Source organism: Planococcus citri, chromosome 1 (assembly GCF_950023065.1).
Source record: "Planococcus citri chromosome 1, ihPlaCitr1.1, whole genome shotgun sequence".
Taxonomy (NCBI): Eukaryota; Metazoa; Arthropoda; class Insecta; order Hemiptera; family Pseudococcidae; genus Planococcus; species Planococcus citri.
In genome coordinates, this window is record NC_088677.1 from 1,402,369 (window position 1) to 1,420,096 (window position 17,728).

Consider the following 17,728-nt stretch of genomic DNA (forward strand, 5'->3'; position numbering starts at 1 on the left):
AAATTGACCAAGAAAGCAGAAATTTGGGATATACCCTATTTTCGACATGCCAAATCGATTGGAAACGGTTTCAACTCGTTTTGAGCAGTTCTGGAGCCTCCAGCAGATTTTTGAAACTCGAAATTCCCACAAAGTCCCATCAAATTGGAGTTGTAAAGCAGAAATTTATTCTAAAAACTAATTTCAATACGCTACGAAGTACTGAAGGTGAATTTCAAGTCGTTTTGGAGCCTCCAGCAACTTTTTGAAAATTCCTGAAGCCTCCAGTAGATTTTTGAAACTTTAAATTTTCATAAAATTTCATCAAATGGAGTTGGCAAGCTGAAATTTACTTCGCAGACTACATGGTGGTTTCAAATGGTTTTGAAGCTTCCAGCTACTTTTAGGAAATTTCAATTTTCCAAAAAAAGTCATACAACCTTTCAAAAAGTCGCTGGAGGCTCCAAAACGACTTGAAATTCACCAGCAGTGTTTGCAGATTGAATTTCGACTCTCCATCTTGGTTTGATGAAATTTTGGGGAAATTTAAAGTTTCAAAAATTTCCTGGAGGCTCCAGTAATTTTCAAAAAAAGTCGCTGGAGGCCCTAAAATTACTTGAACCCACCCGGGGTGTTAAAATTGGAGTGTAGAGTAAATTTCAGCTTTTCATCTCCATTTGATGAAATTTTGTAAAAATGTAAAGTTTCAAAAATCGGCTGGAGGCTTCAGGAATTTTCAAAAAGTCGTTGGAGGATCCAAAACGACTTGAAATTCACCTGCAGTACTTCGTAGCGTATTGAAATTAGTTTTTAGAATAAATTTTAGCTTTACAACTTCAATTTGATGGAATTTTGTGGGAATTTCGAGTTTCAAAAATCAGCTGGAGACTCCAGAACTGCTCAAAACGAGTTGAAACCGTTTCCAATCGATTTTGCCATGTCGAAAATAGGGTACATCCCAAATTTCAGCTTTCTTGGTCAATTTGGTAAAATTTTGATTTTTTCCCTCATTTTTGGCCTAAATTCGATTTCCAAAAATTCACCAAAAATCAAAAAACGCAGATTAGCACTTGAAATTTTAACAGGTGATAAATTTTTGCATAATCTTTCGATCTACATTTGTTAAGTTGGAAAAATTTCGTGCAAGTCCTATGTTAGAACGCAAAATCTGCGATTTCGGCTGACCTGTCAATCAAAATGGCCGCCATTTTGTAAGTAAGGCCAACTTTTTTTTGGGCAAGTTTGCTTCAAAATGTTCCTTAGGATGTCCCCTTTAAGAAAAAAGTTGTCCCGGAGGATCGGCGGGGAGGGGGGGGGTGCAATTACTCCTATTGTCGTACGCCGGACTAATTGTCCTAGCATACGATTAATTCCAAATGAAAATATTTTTAAATTGATGGATAAGTATGTTTTATTACTTGAGTATATTTTTGCAAAATAAAATAATTTATCACGAAAACCGATTAGATCATCAGACTGGTTTGATAAGTTCAAACCATATTAGGTCTCAAAATTCACTGAATTGAATTAGAATTGATCAGATCCGAAGGGAAAGTCCAGTCTAGCTCGATTGAAACTGATCAAATTAGATCCAGGAGGCAATCGCTGGATTTAAATCCATTTTCATAAGCTCCAACGAGAAAAATACGCCATTTTCGTGCTCAGTGACCTCAAATCAGACTGAAAACGTCATTAAAAATTCAAAATTCAGTGACCTTTTTTTTCTTCGGCTCATTTTGAGCTCAAAAATGGGCTAAGTCGGGTAGAAGAACGCCCCATAGTATGAAACTGACACCGGAAATGGATTCGCCATCCCAAAAAACCCCCAAGGCCGAACCACTTTTTAGAAAAAAAATGCACTTTGTATTTACGGCAAACTGGTTAGGCAATTTTATTAACACGTCTATTGCTCATCGATGAACGTCGTTGATTTCCTGGTGTGGTCCAAAGTAGGTAATCATTTTTTTCCTTTTTAAAGGTATTTTCCGACTAATTCGAGGTCGCCGAGTCCGAATCTGGAGTCCAATTTGAACAATGTTAATCAGATCAGTTGATCCAATCTTTTCTCCTGAGTAGGTTGCTACTACATATGTAGATTACGTTGTTCAAACCATACCTGAATTCCAAATTATCGGAGCAAAATACGCAGAAAAATGGGAACAATTTTCATAATGTTGCGGATGACCACACGTTATGCATAATGTTTCTGGTCGCACTGTTTCTCCAAATGTTTGATCATTTATCGAGTACAAATGTTGTTTACCAGTGTTCTCCGCATCTGAACCTATATAATAACTACGGATACGATTGAGAATGTAAGATGGGTAATTAGATAGGTAGACCATATTTAGTTTTAAAGTGTTCGCTTTGCCATAACGACTGACAAGTGACAAATGACATACGAGTAGATACTTACACAATGTGATTGATCGTATCCCATGCTAAAATCTGAAGTACTTCGTAGTGGCCATGGCTTATGGTTAAAATGTGTTTATCTTCCAACGTAACGTGTTTAATTTGCGTATAATAATGTATTCCGTTTTCCTGCACAGGTGCCAGCAGCAGATAACTTTGACCATCTGGAGCGAACACCGGATGATGTTGGATCTCCAGCCACATATTGTTAGGTGCTTGCTCGATATGTTGCTAGAAGTTGAACAAATCAGACCAACGTTGGAAATAAACATCTAATCGATGATTTTTCACGATTCATCGTAATTTTATAAGTAGGTCTAGGTATCTGTAACTACCTCTACACACTTCCACGATGGAGCTTCGCAATAACAAACAATACTGAAATTTTGAACACGACTCATCCATATGGCTGAAATTCTGCTATTCTTGTCGTTCACCCAACCAGCAGATGTTAAGTAAAAATCTCTGCGAACAAGACAAAAATTCGAGTACATACGATGTTTAATCGACGCATTTTTCATTAAATAATCGAGTCTCGAATCGAAGGGATGTATTTTAGGACACTTACTGGCCTTGAAATGAAGGAGGATGATTGATTTCTATCGACTGGTAAGTTTCATTACCGAATGAAATATTCACGATCCATAACTTGACATCCGGAATGTGAGTACCTGGCTGCGAAAATCAATTGTGTATCATACCTACTTAAATCGTATTCAGTTATTCACAACTGACTCGATTCTATAAATTAATTGCTTTTCTTACTGTAGGATATCGTACGCTTTTCGTTGCAGGAAATTTTTCCAAATCTTTATTTTGCATGTCGTCTTGCAACCATGGGTATTCTAAATTTTGTACGATGCTGTCGTTGAAACTGGCATACAACAAGTGACTGCCGTCAGTCGATACCCAATACGTTTTTTCTGTGTCTGGTAGAATTTCCTCTGAAAAAAAAAGGAAAAAAATGATATTCTCAAATTAGGTACCTAGACCTACTAAATGCCAAATTAGCCTATAGGTAATGGAGAATTATATTCTGAAAAATTGAACCTACATATTATCATAAGGCATCTTACCTTGATAAAGCCAATCGGGTACACCATTGTAGATTACTCCAGGCACGCCTGTACTTGTAATTCTTACTTCTCGATGATTTATTTCGTATTTGACGTAAATATCGTTGTTTTCGACCAATATTAGGTTGTTTGTGTTGCCTGCCCAACTGACGCTTTGTAATTCGGATATTTTCACATCAGATCCATTCACCATTAGAGGCGTTTGATGACTATAATCGTTGACATATTGTTTAGCTATTGAAAGTATGTACTCCAGTATCATAGATTTTATAGGTTATCTCTACTTACTCATTGCTTACTGTGTAGATCGTGTAATGAGCTGTGTAAGTATTTTTGAAAACCTGCAAATAGGCAAATCAGAATTTTTTGAAAAATTGGAAAAAAGTTGAAGATTTTGCATACTACTTACAGCCCTACGAGGGAACTTTTCGAGGTGCTTGCCTCAGATTATGGTGTGAAACCCCCATACCCGAAATTTCAGTTGCCCAAATGAATTTTTGAAAATTCAAAATTCTACTATTTTTGGTAGTTTTACCTGCAGATACCTTTTTCAAAAAAAAAAAAAAAAAAAAAAGGAAGTATACAAACCAACTTAGACTTACAAAGGAACCTCTTGAGGTGACCGGCTCCGATTTGAACGGGACCGCGATTTTTGGAAAGAGCATGTTCTAAAACCCCCAAAACCAAATTTCCAGCTGCCCAAGTTCAGTTTTCGATTTTTGGCGAATTTTTGAAAATCCAAAATTGACTATTTTGGTGATTTATGCTTTTTTTTTTAAAAAGTACGTACTTGATCAGTAAAAATGTTCAAAATAAGTCCTAAAACTAATATCAACCCCCCCAAATCCAAATTTCGCCATTTCCAGCCATTCTGGAGCCTCCAGCGCTACTTTTCAATTTCTCCAGAATTTTCAATTTGCTCCAGAAGGCGTGAATATGAAGTTGGGCAGGTAAAAATCGAGTTGTGTGTTATACTCGACCTGATTAACGAATTTATACACATTTGAGCCGATTCTGGAGGGGACACTTCAAGAGTGGTTTTGACCAATCCAAAAAAATCAAAAGTTTCCCGTTTGCGAGGAAATTTTTGAAATTTGCGCGAATCGCAGTATTTTGTCATGAGCTAACCTCACGAGGGCAAATTTCGCCATTTCCAGCCATTCTGGAGCCTCCAGCGTGATTTTTCAATTTCTCCAGAATTTCTAATTTGCTCCAGAAGACATGGATATGAAGTTGGGCAGCTGAAAATCGAGTTGTGTGTCATACTCCTCAACCTGTTTAACGAATTTATCCACAGTTGAGCCGATTCTGGAGGGGACACCCCAAGAGTGGTTTTTTGACTAGCTTTTTTCATAGATAATAAAAATATCCAAAAATCAAAAATTTCTCGTTTGCGAGAAAATTATTGAAAAATGCGCGAATCGCTGTATTTTGTCATCAAACCCACGAGGGTGAATCTCCCCATTTCCAGCCTTTCTGCAGCCTCTGGAGAAATTGAAAAATCGCGCTAAAGGCTCCAGAATTGCTGAAAAAGGTGACATTCACCCTCGTGGGGTTAGTTCATGACGAAATACTGCGATTAACGCAAATTTCGAAAACTTTCTCGCAAACGGGAAATTTTTGATTTTTTGATTTTTTAATTTTGAAAAAAGCTGGTCAAAAAACCACTCTTGAAGTCTCACTCCCAAAATCGGCTCAAATGTGGATAAATTCGTTAAAGAGGTCGAATGTAACACACAACTCGATTTTTACCTGCCCAACATCATATTAACGCTTTCTGGAGCAAATTGAAAATTCTGGAGAAATTGAAAAATCGCGCTGGAGGCTCCAGAATGGCTGGAAATGGCGAAATTTGGATTTGGGGGGTTGATATTAGTTTTAGGACTTATTTTGAACATTTTTACTGATCAAGTACGTACTTTTTAAAAAAAAAGCATAAATCACCAAAATAGTCAATTTTGAATTTTCAAAAATTCGCCAAAAATCGAAAACTGAACTTGGGCAGCTGGAAATTTGGTTTTGGGGTTTTAGAACATGCTCTTTCCAAAAATCGCGGTCCCGTTCAAATCGGAGCCGGATACCTCAAGAGGTTCCCTTGTTAGTACAAATGATGCAGCTTAATTTTGAAATAGAAAATTGTCATTTTCGTGTCTTTTTACGTACTTTGCTTGATATTTGGTTCTTAAAAAAAAAATGTTTACTTTTAAAGTCCAAAATATACAGAAAAAAATAACGAAAAAGCACGTTTTTTTTGCAAGATTTTGACTTTTTTGAGCATGTTACACTGATTTTTGAGTCCCACAAAAAATATAATGTTATACCCTAGGATGTAACTTTTCCGACAAATTTTTGCAGAAGGCCTCCTCCTTGTTTTTTCCAACGAATCTTTGAAATTTTCAACGCCCCAAAAATGAAAATTTTTGTGGGAAAAAATTTCCACATACGTGATAGGTACCTACCTATCTATCTAGTAACTATTTTATATGAAAGTTTCAACATTTTTGGACCTGCATCACATCCGGAGAACGAGAATTTTGAATTTTGAGCACATATGGGCACATTTCTTGGGTTGGAGTTGGGGTGGGGGGGGGGGGGGTCGACTCAATAAAATTTTTGGGACGGTTTTACTTCAAAACCAACATTTTTGGTGAGTTTCGTCAAAATCCACCAATTTCTCACTGAAAAATCTGACCAGACTGGATTAGATCTGTTCCAGACCTGATTGAATCCAATAATTTTCTCCTGAGGACTACTTTTTAGTTTTTAGACATGCAAAATCAACGAATCTCTATTTGTACGAGTAAATTTTCTCAAGGAAGAGAGGAAAGGGTTCGAATTTTCAATCCACCATTTAAATACAATTTTTTATTAGGTACCAGAAAAATTCTTTTTTTTTGCACAATCTATGTTTTTTTTATAGGTAATTAGGTAATTCTCAAATCCTTACCTGGTTAAGATTATGTTTGAGCAAAATATATTTCAGATCGTTGGAACATGCGTATTCTTTAACATCTAAATGACTCTGAAAACATAACAAAAATAATTATGGTCATCGAAATAAGTAAAGGGGAACATATCGCATCGTATAGCAAATATCGTTAGAGATACCCATAGATATGCTTATACCTAAGTGCACAAAATCGAACATTTTAAAGATTATAACTACATAAATAGGTATTTATGAACTTACTAAAGTATAATTTGATACTAAATTGGTGACATTATTGGTTGTCGTATTGAATAACGAAAGACTACCGTCGTCGGTCTGGTAAACGAACCCTGTAGAAGAAACCCACATAGAAGGTAAGCGTTTTGGAAATAAATCTCCTCGAAGAAGATCATCAAGTGTGAGACGTTGTCCACTCCAGTACAAGAGTTCATCGACAAATCCGTACGTTAATATGGCACTAGCTATTCCACCGATTACTAATGCTATCACTAATAAGGCTAACATAACACTGCGCCAGTATTGTCCATCTGAAAGACCAGCGTACGCCAAGTCCTGTAAAATTTCCAAACGCCTGTTGAAATTTGAATAAAATAATAGTACATATTGTTTAATAAAGTTTAAATTCATTCAGGTTGATATTCGAATAACCTATCCACGGTGCTAGTGAGTGCTGAAATAGGTCATATTTATTTCGAATAAACTGCTACACGAATGACAATTCGTATACGAGTAGGTATAATACTGAATTTGTACATTTCGAAACATCGAATCACATAATTCGATCTAACATCGGATACGAAGTACCAAAGTTTATTCGCATTTCGAATCTATTATGGTAGGTACAGAAGTACATACAATATGGGGTAAAACTTACTTTAATGGAATGATGTTCTTTGAAATTCGGAGTAATTCCTTGCGCCTCTCTCGAGAACATGGCGATAAAAATACGGTAACACAAAACGTCAAATGTGCAGTATAACCGAGATTATGAAGGCAGTAAGGTCGTAATGCGATGAAATCGCGTGCCAAACGGACGCCTACAAGTTCGAAAAGGCCGCATGGGACGAAGCACGCGGGGTGTATTTATCACTTTTGGTCATCATTTCAAAGGTTAATGCAGTAGACTCACGAAATAAGGAATAAATAAGAAGGAATTGCAACTTTCTTTCATTTCATTTTAACTAAAAGCTCGCCGTCGTGTTCGCGCTCCACGTAGCTTAGGTTATCTCTACGTCGCGTCGAAAATTTATTTCAATATTTTCAACTTTTTGCGATCGAAAATGGATAACAGTGGAGTGAAATCGAAATGGAGGATTATTTATTTCAGTATTTGTTTTTCTAACCGCAGTTATTGGATTTTCTTCGCTTAGATTTATTGTCCCTGGTTTCACGCGCAAAAAATCAACTCGAAAGTTGTAGAAAATAGATCGAATCTGAAGGAAATACTTACATCGTCAGGATCATCTTTCCCTTTAGATCTACCACCGCCTATTTCTACTATGTTATCTTGCGTAACTCTCCATGAATTCCGTTCAATGGCTACGTGCATGTTGTTATTTGTTTAAGCTGAAAATTTTACACATCAAATTATTAATGTAATTATATTTTAAAATGTGGCTGAAATAAACGTATGTTTTTGTTAATTATCCTTGAACTAAAGCTCGTGAAAAAAAGGATGAAAAGAGGAAGGTCATCAAAACGTGCGAAAGTTCAGACAAATTTCATTATAGGGGAGCAGGGAATTTTGTTGTTGAATTTTCTCGATTCGAAACCTGAATTTTAGCTGTTCATCTGTTCAGAAATGTAGTTTTATTGATTTTTGGCAAATTTTTTAGAACCAATTTAAAATCGACCAATTTTAACGATTTAGAGATGCTTTTTTCAAACAAAAAATAGCATTCATTAAAGGTGATATGATTTTTTTGAAACCGGTTCATTAATTCGAAGCGCAGCTATAAAAAATTACCCAAAAATTGTAGATAGAGAAAAAAGCTTGAAACAAAAGTTGTAGAGCGTGAAAAATTACCCAATTCTGTCTAATCACATTTTAAACCGGTTCATTTGGTTCGCATTTAGCAACCAGTTTTTGACAATCACCTAAAAGTTGGAGATAGAGAAAAAAGCTTGAAACAAAAGTTGTAGAGCGTGAAAAATTGAACCATTTTCGCTGGTCGGATTTTGAAACCGGTTCATAATTTGCAACCAGTTATCAAAAATTACCTAAAAATTCGAGATCGAGAAAAAAGCTTGAAACAAAAGTTGTGGGGCATGAAAAATTACAGAATTCTGTTCAATCACGTTTTGAAACCGGTTCATTGGTTTGCATTTAGCAACCAGTTTTTGACAATCACCTAAAAGTTGGAGATAGAGAAAAAAACTTGGAACAAAAGTAGTAGAGCGTGAAAAATTGAACCTTTTTCGCTGATCAGATTTTGAAACCGGTTCATAATTTGCAACCAGTTATCAAAAATTACCTAAAAATTGGAGATGAAGAAAAAAGCTTGGAACAAAAGTTGTAGGGCATGAAAAATTACACAAATTTGTTCAATCACATTTTGAAACCGGTTCATTGGTTCACATTTAGCAACCAGTTTTTGACAGTCGCCTAAAAATTGATGATAGAGAAATAATTGTAGAGCGTGAAAAATTGAACCATTTTTACTGATTGGATTTTGAAAATGGCTAATCATGCAACTTGCAACCAGGTAACTTTTGATGGTTTGCTGCGATTTAATGAACTGGTTTCAAAATCTGATCAGCAAAAATGGTTCAATTTTTCACACTCTACAACTTTTGCTCCAAGTTTTTTCTCTATCTTCAATTTTTAGGTGATTGTTAAAAACTGGTTGCTAAATGCGAACCAATGAACCGGTTTCAAAAAGTGATTAGACGGAATTGTGTAATTCTTCATGCCCTACAACTTTTGTTTCAAGCTTTTTTCTCGATCTCCAATTTTTAGATCATTTTTTAGAACTGGTTGCAAATTAATGAACCGGTTTCAAAATCCAATCGACGAAAATGGTTCAATTTTTCACGCTCTACAACTTTTGTTCCAAGTTTTTTTTTCTATCTTCAATTTTTAGGTGATTGTCAAAAACTGGTTGCTAAATGCGAACCAATGAACCGGTTTCAAAATGTGATTAGACGGAGTTGTGTAAATTTTCATGCCCTACAACTTTTGTTTCAAGCTTTTTTTTCGATCTCCAATTTTTAGATAATTTTTGATAACTGGTTGCAAATTATGAACCGGTTTCAAAATCCGACCAGCGCAAATGGTTCAATTTTTCACGCTATACAACTTTTGTTTCAAGCTTTTTTCTCTATCTCCAACTTTTAGGTGATTGTCAAAAACTGGTTGCTAAATGCGAACTAAATGAACCGGTTTAAAATGTGATTTGACAGAATTGGGTAAATTTTTCACGCTTTACAACTTTTGTTTCAAGCTTTTTTCTCTATCTACAATTTTTGTGTATTTTTTGTCAACTGAATGCAAAAAAACTAGTTTGAATTTTCTGACCAAACTGGTTTATCAATTTGTGGACACCCTGTGCATGAACTGGAAATTTCAGGGTCGCTTTTGAAAGCCCCTATTGTATAATAACAACAACTCCGCAGAAGCAAATTTCACTGTTTCAGATCATTCTAGAACCTTCAGTTTATCAACTATGTAATTATAATTTTTTTTCCGTTTTCTATCATTTTTAAATAAATTTTATTGTTTTTTAAATTAAAAAATTTTCCCAAATAAAACGAATATGAGAATCAATTTGATTGCGTTGTAGTGGGAGAAAAATACACGCAGTTCTCCCACTTATGTGGGAGAAAAATATTTTTATCCGTCACCTACACTGGGAGAAATTTACATACGAAAAGTTCAGTCACCTTAATGGGAGAAAATTTTCCTGTCTCCTAATTGGGAGGAAAATTCTCATTTGCCATAGCAGCAGAATATTTTTCTACCCCCTAAGCGACAGATTTTCGATCATTTTAGTGACCAATTATGACTTCAGTGACCAAGCCGCGACAATTTAAACTTCCTACTCAGTGGTGGTGGCGCTTATGTCCAATTATAATCAAGAAATTATCAAACTTAGCCAATCATACTCGATTACATCATCGTTTTTTAGGTGGTGGCACCAAGCTGTCCACCACTCTCGTGATAACAACCAATAGAAAACCAGTTCAACACGAATATCGCCGAGTATAATCGAACATGACGTAATTCTAGCGCCAGCTGCGAAAGATAGCGCCGCTAGAAGCGTTAAGCGCGTGCGCCACTGACTACATACGTTCCCCCGCCCGATTTTTCGTAAAAAGCGCAGCCGATGAATTTTGGCATCTGCAGCCTCAGACTTTGTCATCATCTGCGATGACATCGTTTCTCAAGTTAAGTTCCCCATGGGTCAATTAGTGAATCTTCAGCTGTCTCTGATCACTCTTTGAAATGCACAGAGATAGGTTTTAATAACAAGTTGCCTTGGTTCACATACCAACTTTAGATGTAAGTTTCAAGACCTTGGCTCACATTGTCTTTCTTTATTTTATTTTTTGTTTGAAAATGATGTATTGCTCAGTACGTGCATTTTAGGTTTAAGTACCGACGCATCGCTTAGGGTGTCTTCCTTTCTTTTTTCTTTTTTTAATATTTATTTTCCTTTTTGTTGCTCCTAGTTTAAGTATTCCCAGAATTCCCGAGGGTTGCGATCCTTTTTATTTGTCTTTGTTTTATCCCTTAGGTATAAGAATAAATGTCCTAAATGTGAATTTGTCTTGGACTTTTATTCAACTTTTGTGACTTTGAGAATTCAATGAATATTTCCAACTTTACCATAAATATATCATTCCGTCGAAAGTTCAATCATATCTTAGCTCAAGCTTCAATTAATCCAACTTTAACCCCACGTATTATAAATATGTAAATATTGGGGAGGGAACCCATTTTACATCCGTGATTCGTCCGATCCTGAGATCTTGATGAGCTAGTTATAGAATTGAGAGAGATATCATTTTGACATCACCAATATTTCCATCACTATTTTTCCAACAGAACAAGAGTGCATGAATCCGATATCCAGATGGCCAAAGAGGATTTGAATTAGTCTATATTTTCTTATCTTTAAAGAAATCAAGATTCAAAAATTTCCATTTTTGAATTCTTGGTGAAAAATCAAAAACTTCAAAATAAAAAATTTAATTTTTTATTTTATATATGGTAGTTTTTGGGGTTTTCCGAATATTTCTCCCTCCACAGCGTAAACATAAATCCTCAGTATCGACTCGTAATGTGCAAAATTTGTTCAATATCATCGTTATATTCAGTTTGGTGGCAAAACTCCACCGCGGGGGGGGGGGTTCATAATTGAAAATCATTGCGATTTCTGAGTTCAGCGCGAAATTTTATACCATTTTGATGGGTCGCATCGATATTATCGAATAGACAATGCATTATTGAATTCCAGTGGGGGGGGGGGTGGTTAACAAGCCTATTAGTGCATGTAAAATCGCGTTGTGATCGTATTTTTTCGCCGTTTTTGCGTAGTTGGGCTTCAAATAGCCCCGTTTAACAAACGTCTAAGAATGGTTCGGTCCCGAGCCATATCCTGGACATTAGAGCCATTTTACCATCAAAAATGGCCAAAAATGCATAAAAATCGCATTCAAAGTGCCATAGAATGCAGTTGTGAGGGTTTCACGGAAAAAAATTACATATTTGGCATCGGGAGAAGTTCCCCAACACAACCCCGTCGAGTTTTTTTGGTGCCGACCATGTTCCCAAAATCACCTTTTTGAGGGTCCACCCCCCTATTGTGCGGGGTAAAAATTTCAAAATTGCACTTTTCTGAATGGAGCAGGTAGTACCTTCGTTTTGGCAGCGCATTTTTTTGGTCCCCGAAAAAAAAATACCTACAAAATCAACTTCTAGAGCACTTTTTCGTGTATGGATTCTAGTCTATCAACACAACAAGTTGGTAATTTTTTCCAAATAAGCATGCATCAATTTTCGCTGACTTTTTTCCACTCATTTTTTGATCATTTTTAGACCAATTTTTAGTATTTTTCAAACTATGTAATTTTTTTGTGAGTTTTGAATTTATATTACAGGGATTTGTCTATCAATTCTCTGATGATTTCCTACTGAATTATATCACTAATATTCCAATGATTTTTCCAATACAATTTTTCACTACATTTTTTCTGGCAATTTTTTTTCGTTTTCTTTTGTGATTTTCAAACTGATTTTCTGAAGACTTCAGAACCAATTTTCCAGCGATTTTTCACTGATTTTCTGACAAGTTGTGTCCCTGATTTCTCGGTCAATTTTTTCAAATGTTTATTTTTATTCATTTTTTATCAATTTTTTCTGATAATTTTCAAGCAGGTATTACCATCCACTTTGAAAAATCGAAAGGTTTATAAACCACGTGCTGTATATTTCAAAAGCTGCACAATTTTCGAAAGTTTTTCCTTTCCTACTCGAAACAATACAACCACATCGACGTTGGTAAACTACAAAAAAATGCGATTCTCGTCGATTTACGAAGCAAAAGGAACGAGAAAGAAGTTGGCGCCACATTGACTCGCGTTTCCCCTGTATGAATTTTCAAGTCGTGGTCTAACCTACGTCTACGATTGCGCTTTATTGCACTTATTAGTTTTCGTCGACGATGGATTATTTTTTTCAAATGCCAATAAAGTCTCAGAAATGTGCAACTCGCGATAGTAATTTCGAGTATGTACCAATTTTTAAAACACACATTCCATCACACTAGATCAAATTCAAGATCCAAATAAAAACTCATATTCCACTTATAACGAAAGAAAATAAGCCGAGGATATTTCGTATAGGGTATCATCAGTCATTCGAATTTTCGAAATAATTTTCAGGCATTTATTTCCGAACCTCGGCCATCGAGGAGACGGAGAGGAAACGGAAACGCGAAATATCTTAAAATGACAAGCTTCACGATTTAAGCCGGCGCAGCGTCGAATAAAATTCAAAACGAGTTGCGAGCAGAATTCCGGCGGCAAATGTTAATTTCTTTAAATTTGAACTAATCGTAAATTTACAGAACCAGGAAAGCACTTTTGAAAATGGCTTTCGCACTCTCGCTCTCGCTTCGTGGCGAATTGTTCAAAGTTTTGTAAAACGTTTGCAAATGGCTCGTTAAATTAAACCGAGTCTAGTTCGATTCGATAGCGCAATTTTTACAAAAATACATTTATCCGCGCTAATAAATCTCCGCCTAAACGAATAAACGCCTCGAATGAATCAATTTTTGAGATACTTTTATAGCATGCTCTTTTCACTCGATGCAACGTTGAAAAATTAAATTGAGCGTTGATAAAGGAATAAGCTGCGTTGATTAAACTGTTGCAAACGATGCAATAAAAACATATATCGATAAATTAGGAATAGGGAAAAAATTTTACGACTTTCAATTTTGTGGAAAATTTGTTTAAGATGGTCAAACGTACGTAGATAATTAATTATTATTACGTCACCTATCGGAAAAAAATTTCGTTCGAAAAATTTCAAACACAAAAAACAATCGAGCGACACGCTGGCGGCGTAAAAGCACAACGCGATTAATAAAAAGCTCGACCAAAAGTTCATTAATTTTTTAAGCCACTCGAAAACATAATTTATCGAGAGCATTGTACAGTGATTCTTTTCACTTCGACGAGTCCAACATATAGCCCGTTTTGTTCCAAGTTTCTCAACTTGCTACGCCATATTGTTCAGTTTTCAAGCACGACGGAAAGAAAAACTTTTCACCAATTCACCAAGTAAGTATTTTTACACAAAGTTTTTATTGAAGCTTTCCATATTCCGACGAAAAGACACCAAAAATTTACTATACACTTATATCTGTAGCCTATAAGGCGAAACGATAACAATGTAAAAGTCGTGTATTTTTAGATTCTCGGGTAAGATTTCGACAAAATCGAAACTCTATTTTGAAAAGCGTGGAAAAAGAGTCGTCTGCTGGTTTACACGCATCGATTTTTGCATTTTGACAAGTAAACCGGAGCAGAATTTCTCGAAAAGATCAAAATACAGGGTCTCCAGGTACAGAATCATGCCCTGTCCCTAATATAGGCAACCCATCCTACACGAAGTTGCTGAATTTTTTTCAAGCGAGGAATTCGTATTCATTAATGTTTTTTTCTTTTTTTACCCTCATTCTTATAAACTTTTTGTAATCTGACTTCACTTCATTCAACTAACGTCATTAATTCTGATAATGATCATAACCATACGATCCTACGAAGACAAAATTCATCTCACAAGTCGAATGAAAAGCAGCCGAACGTGGATTTTTTTGGCAAAAGAATTCGTGAATCTTCTATTATCTAACATAACTCTCGTCGTCAATCGTCGAATAAGTTGATTTTTTTTTCTTTTAATATTACCATAACATGTACTCCTACTGCCTCTTCTATCTACTGTAATAACATTTGTTCGTTTTAACGACGGCGACGCGACGCGACGCGGGCGTATTTCTCGTAAATTATATTTAATCGGTATAAAAGTTCCGTTTATTGACAGTGTTACCAAAGTTTGCGACGCCGTACACAATAAACCGAAACATTTCATATCCCGCCGCAAAGTTCAACTTTTTCGCCAAGTTTACTTAAATACTGCAAACCAAGTTAGAGTCGAAGATGGCTATATTCCTGTCCACGAACAAATACAAGGCGATTACAGATTTTTGATAAAGGAAAACTTTCATTCGATTGACGTGTGAGAAGCGAAATGGTCGTAATATGTTTTTATGGTCCTATTTTGACCATAGAGGTATAGGAACGCGAACACAAACTATTGATAATCCATTTGACAAGGGAACATATTTTGATTTGACCAGAACCAAACTGGATCTGAGGAGTATGTCTAAAGATCTTTGCCACCAACATTTTAGATGCTGGATTTCATTTTTAGATTTTAGGGGAATTTCCATAAATTCAAGAAAACAGCAACGTGTACCTGGATAAATCAGAATGATGTAGAATTTTTTAATAATTTTCATACGAGTTATAAAAAGTTTTATTACACATCTGTTTTGGAGTTTTGGGGGCCCAAATGTGATTTTTTTAATTTTAAAAACCATGTTTTTTTTGTATTGTATCATGTATGCGAGGAATTTATTTTTTGGCTCTTGAAATTTTAAAATTTGAAAAATTTTTTGTTCAGGATGTTGATATATTTTTTTAGGAATTTCAATTTTGAAATAGAAAAGAAAACAATCCCAAGCGAAACATGGTTGTGTTTTGAAAAGTAAAAAAAAAACAGTTTTTTTCATCACTGGTCCTTCTTTTACCGGATCTTCCAAAAAGGGCGAGGCCGGAACAATTGCCCACTTTTCTCCCCTCTCGCTGGTCCTGTGTTTCTCAAGATGTTTTTATGCCATTTTAACGTTGAATTTTGCCAAATTTTATTGACAAATTGTCCTGGAAATCTTATCAAAATTAACAAAAACTATTGTTTTTGGCAAAAATGCCAAGAAACACTGTTTTTAGCAACGTTGTCAAAATATTCCTATTTTTTGCCAAAATAGTTAAAATACGTCTTGATCCTGTTTTTTTTACCAAAATTGTCAAAAAGTTCAAATATTGTATACAAATTTGAAAAAGAAGTTCTACAAGTTTGCAAAAATCTTCAAAAAAATTCCCGTTATTTTCCAAAAATTTCAATTAAGTTCTATTTACTATTTATTTATTAAGAGCCATTTACAGCAACTTAGGCTAGGGGCCCTATATTGTTTTTTGTGAAAATTGTTAAAAAAGTCCTGTTTTGACCAAAATTATCAAAGAGTTTTTTTTTGCTAAATTTTTCAGGAAGCCCAGTTTTTTTTTTTTGGCTGAAAATGTCAAGAAACTCTGTTTCTGGCAACATATAGTCAAAAGATTCCTGTTTTAGCCAAAACTGTTGAAATAATCTCCCAATTTTTTTCCAAAATTCCAAAATTGTCAAAAAGTTCTAACATTGTCTACAAATTTGAAAAAAAAATTTACATTTTTGCCAAAATCTTCAAAAAAGTCCCCTTATTTCCTAAAATTGTCAAAAAATCCTGTTTTGACCTACATGTGATTATCAAAGAGTTTTGTTTTTGCTAAATTTTTCAGGAAGTCCTGTTTTTTGTTCAGCGAAAAATGTCAAAAAACTCATCTAGGTACCTATTATTTGGAAAAATTGTTAAGAAAAATACCTCTTTGTCGCCAAAACTTTTGAAAAAGATCTGGTTTTTTAGCCAAAATTGTCAAAAACTTCTAATATTGTCTAAAGAAGGAGTTGCGATAAGGCCATTTTTTGGCCCCACCTGGTTTTCGACTCAATCACTCTAAAAATGTTGTAACAAATGTCCGAAATATGAATCCGTGGTTAGTTGACCCAGAACGACCATTTTTTGGGCTCCAGGGGTTCCCAAAGTTGCGAATAAAAAATGATTTTAGGAACCACGGAGAATAAATTTCAAAAAAATTTAGTGTAAAATATCTGTTTGAAGCCGATAAACGTTATGCGAGGAGATATTTTTATTTTCGACCATCGAGGGGAAGAAATTGGGGGGTTTTGATTTTTGGAAAATTTTGGAACCACCATTTTGAACCTATTTATTTGAGCCCCGCTAAAAAGCTTTTTACAGTTTATTAGTATCTGAAAGACCTCCATCCTACCAAATTTTAAGCTCAATAAAAATTTTCGCTGGTACTCAAAAATCCAATTTTCCGAGTTTTCGTAATTTCGATATTTTGGGAACCCCTAGAAAACTAGAAACCTGCGATTTTCGCCAAGCGTAACATTTTGAGGTGTATATTCGATTATTTAGATGAAAAAGTTGAATTAAGCTCCCTGTATAAATTCGTAATTTTGTACCCTTTTTTTAGAGCCCTCCATTTTAGGCACCCCTAAAAAGGTGTTTATGCATATTTTTTCAAATAAATTGAAGAATTTACATTTGAAATACACTAGCAAGTGCTTTTCCTGTAACTTTCAAAATTGAGCTATTTTGGGTTAAATTCTGAGATTTACTTAACTCTTCAAAAAGACGTTAAAATAACGTTTTCATGATTTCAACGAAGTAAAAATGCCAGAATTTGACCTAAAATAGCTCAATTTTGAAAGTTACAGGAAAAATCGAATGAAAAATTATCGAGCACTTGCTATAGTGTGTTTCAAACGTAAATTCTTCAATTTATTTGAAAAAATATGCATAAACGCCTTTTTTAGGGGTGCCTAAAGCGGAGGGCTCTAAAAAAAAGGGTTCAAAATTACGAATATATGTACAAGGAGCTTAATTTAACTTTTTCA

The 17,728-nt window shown here is 35.1% G+C and overlaps 1 protein-coding gene across 2 annotated transcripts in view; it reads right to left on the reverse strand.

Annotated features, from left to right (window-relative positions):
- Window positions 1–17,728, reverse strand: part of LOC135844106 (inactive dipeptidyl peptidase 10) — a 28,642-nt gene that overhangs the window by 2,460 nt on the left and 8,454 nt on the right. Inside the window, exons 2-11 of one of the 2 annotated variants that reach the window (XM_065362221.1) lie at window positions 7,871–7,986; window positions 6,661–6,972; window positions 6,418–6,492; window positions 3,759–3,811; window positions 3,471–3,679; window positions 3,160–3,338; window positions 2,963–3,069; window positions 2,730–2,859; window positions 2,396–2,625; window positions 2,096–2,274 (exon numbers count right to left, since the gene is read on the reverse strand). In XM_065362221.1, coding sequence (XP_065218293.1) covers window positions 2,096–2,274; window positions 2,396–2,625; window positions 2,730–2,859; window positions 2,963–3,069; window positions 3,160–3,338; window positions 3,471–3,679; window positions 3,759–3,811; window positions 6,418–6,492; window positions 6,661–6,972; window positions 7,871–7,969 — 1,573 coding nt within the window. In that variant the 5' untranslated portion in view covers window positions 7,970–7,986. Of the gene's footprint in view, window positions 1–2,095; window positions 2,275–2,395; window positions 2,626–2,729; window positions 2,860–2,962; window positions 3,070–3,159; window positions 3,339–3,470; window positions 3,680–3,758; window positions 3,812–6,417; window positions 6,493–6,660; window positions 6,973–7,294; window positions 7,412–7,870; window positions 7,987–17,728 lie in introns of those variants that run through there. The other variant, XM_065362230.1, reaches the window with a different exon arrangement.